Source organism: Rutidosis leptorrhynchoides, chromosome 5 (genome assembly GCF_046630445.1).
Source record: "Rutidosis leptorrhynchoides isolate AG116_Rl617_1_P2 chromosome 5, CSIRO_AGI_Rlap_v1, whole genome shotgun sequence".
NCBI classification, from domain to species: domain Eukaryota; kingdom Viridiplantae; phylum Streptophyta; class Magnoliopsida; order Asterales; family Asteraceae; genus Rutidosis; species Rutidosis leptorrhynchoides.
This window is the reverse complement of record NC_092337.1, coordinates 357,901,258-357,904,326: the sequence shown is the minus strand read 5'-3', so window position 1 is coordinate 357,904,326 and position 3,069 is coordinate 357,901,258. Positions and strand designations below refer to the sequence as shown.

At 35.8% G+C, this 3,069-nt stretch overlaps 1 protein-coding gene across 1 annotated transcript; it reads right to left on the bottom strand.

Moving 5' to 3' along the window:
* Nucleotides 1-1,574: 1,574 nt before the first annotated feature.
* LOC139847180 (probable ribose-5-phosphate isomerase 2) lies at nt 1,575-2,715 on the bottom strand. Its single transcript, XM_071836813.1, has one exon. The coding sequence runs from the start codon at nt 2,601-2,603 to the stop codon at nt 1,827-1,829; it is 777 nt and encodes a 258-aa protein (XP_071692914.1). The 5' UTR covers nt 2,604-2,715; the 3' UTR covers nt 1,575-1,826.
* Nucleotides 2,716-3,069: the final 354 nt, after the last annotated feature.

Here is a 3,069-nt window from a genome sequence, read left to right as displayed (position 1 = left end):
ATAGTAATAGTAATAATAAGGTTTATTGCGAACTCATCACATGCTCAGTGCCTATCGCGTGAAAGCCATGGCTGCCTCAAAACTCAATTCCACATGCTCCCTATCACAATGATAAGAAGTGGTATTAAAATTATTTACTAATCGAAGGGGGATAACTTTGTGAATGAGGATTGAGAATTTCTATTGAAGACTAAGTTTAATCTCAAGATTCAACACTTGCCTACCTTACTTATCAGAAAAAAATATTATTTAAATCCCTAAAAACTATTCGCAAAGTATAACACACCATCACTACTTCCCTTTTTAGCAAAGAGGCGGTGGCGATTTCAGGATTAAATTCAATGGATCCTGAAACTTTTTTTCAGTACCGACTATATTTAAATGCTATTTTAGTGGTTGTTTAGATATAAAGAACTAAAAACTCGAAAAATATATGGAGTCCGAGTAATTGTATTTAGTAATGTCCTATACAATTTAAGAGAAAAACTAAGAATTCGGAAAATATATGAGATCTTACAGTTAAATTTAGTGGTGTCATCTAAAATTTAAAGAGTATTTTTTAGTAAAAGTTTTCGAACTCGTGGTGTCCCGTGACCCGGGGAGTATAATGTAAAGTCGCCAGCAAAGAGGAGTAATAAGTTAGTGGATGTACGCATTTTAAAACCAAAAGACATCTCAAATGTGTGTTCAACCTCACCAAAGGAGGTCACCACAACTTATAGTAGTTTCATATACAATGTCGTTAAGAAAACAAAGCCTATACGTTACCACATGTCTCACAAAAGCACAAAAACAAGTTTACAGTTAATCATGGACCAGAGTTTACAAGTAACGATCTCAGCTCAAGTCTTAACATACCCGCATAGCTCTGTTTCAAGGCGCACATCCATTGCTACATCAATCACTCTGCACAACTTATTAGTTAGGTTGTAAAAGTCCCGACTAGCAAGATTTTGATATAGTCCGACTAGTCCCTAACTAGTTACCGACTCGGCCAATTTATATTGGCAATATCGTTAAAAGTCGAATTCAGTTTTAGTTCAGAGTTGAATTTATTCGGTAAAAAAACAGCCGAAGTCAAATAAAGTCAAAGGCAAAATCAATGGCGTCCAACTAGTTACCGACTTGGGGTGTGTTTGGTGTTACTAGCTGGAGCTGGAGCTTATGGACGGAGTTGGTAGCTAGAGCTTATTTTTTAAACTGGAAGCTGGAGCTTATTTTTTTAATAAGTGTTTGGTGAAAAGTAACTGGAACTAGAGCTTATTGTTGTAAATTGACTAAAATAGACAATAAAATATATGATAGATAATTATACAAGGGTCAAAAGTGTAGTAATTTTAAACATCATAAGTTAGAAAGCTTAGAAGCTTATTTTTAAAAGCTACTCCAACTAGCTTCTTTTTCTAGAGCTTATTTTTTTTTATAAGCTCGAAAAGTTATGTCATCCAAACGATGCTACTAGCTTAAGCTTATGAAAAAAATAAGCTTAAGCTCCCATAAGCTCCAACAAGCTGCGAAGCCAAACACACCCTTAGCCAATTTATTTGGTCAACATCATTAAAAGTCAAATTCGGTAATAGTTCAAAGTGGATTTTATTCGGTAAAAAACAACTAAAGTCAAATACAGTCAAAGTCAAAATTGATAACATTCGACTAGTCTCTGACTCGGCTGGTTTAAAACCTTGACCGGTTAGTAACAAACTTGCCGAGGTTAACAATTGCAACTAGCCTTTTATCTTGATTCGTTACCAATCATCTCCAAAAACTTATCACAACAGCATAACAAAATTAACATAAAATTCTAATAAAACAAATGAAAAAAACGACTACTTATTCCTAACCGTAACGCCCATTTCGCCAGCAACAATCAAAGTAGTAGCCATATCAATAAACATTCCATGTTCCACAACACCAGCCAACCTTAAAATCTTATCACCAGCATCCTTCAAATCCCCAATATCTTTCTTAAAATACAAATCAATTATATAATTCCCATTATCCGTTACATAAGGTTTTTCACCCTTAACCCTAAGTTTAGCAACGCACCCACTTTCATCAAACAAAGATTGAAGCTTTTTGGCCGTAAATTGCCAACAAAACGGCACAATTTCAACAGGCATAGCTAACCCACTCCCACCCACATAATCCACAAGTTTAGATTCATCAACAATCACAACAAATTTCTTACAACAACCTTCAATCATTTTTTCCCTAAGTAACGACCCGCCCCGACCCTTAACCAAATTCATATCCGGGTCGACTTCATCTGCACCGTCAATTGCTAAATCAAGAACCGGGTGGGTATCAAGATCCGAAAGAGGAATACCTAATGATAAAGCTTGTTCATGTGTTTGTGTTGAAGTAGGGATACCGATAATGTTAGTTAGTTTACCTTGTTTGAGGAGTTGGCCGATGCGATCGATTGCATGTTTTGCGGTGGACCCGGTTCCTAATCCGAGGATCATGTTGGATGAAACGAATTCAACGGCTTTGTATGCGGCGATTTTTTTGAGTTCGTCTTGGGTGAGGATGAGTGGAGGGGGTTGGGATGATGTCATTGGTTGTGTGGTGGCGGTGGGTTTATTTGAGTAAGCCATGGCCATTTTTTTGATTTTAAATAGTGAATTTGATGGTGAGAAATAAAAGGGGGATAATGCGTTTGGAATATGTTTTTAATTTTAGGGTTTTGAATTGAGAATTGAAGATGGGAGGATGAGATTTGGAGAGAGAATTATATGCGGAGAATAAAGAGGGATATTGGGATTTTATAGAGTGGGAGGAAGGTTCAGTGGACGGTGCCGTTTGGTAAATTGAGTTTAACGGTTAATTGACAAAATAAGATTTTTAATCCTACACTATAAAAAATTACACAATAAAATTAGAAATTAAGGTCGTTCTCAACGATGGTTACTTCTTTTTACAATGTCAACGATAACATCCCTATTAGAAAGACTAAATTGTTATTTTAGCGACATATTAACTGTAGACGATCTAGGACCTTAGATTAAACGTTAAACTTAGAATAAGGGCGGAAAACAATAAACTATGATGAATCGAATACGAGTTTCA

What these genes read in the sequence shown, in the direction of transcription:
- LOC139847180 (XM_071836813.1), bottom strand. Translation starts at nt 2,603, where the DNA reads ATGGCCATGGCTTACTCAAATAAACCCACCGCCACCACACAACCAATG.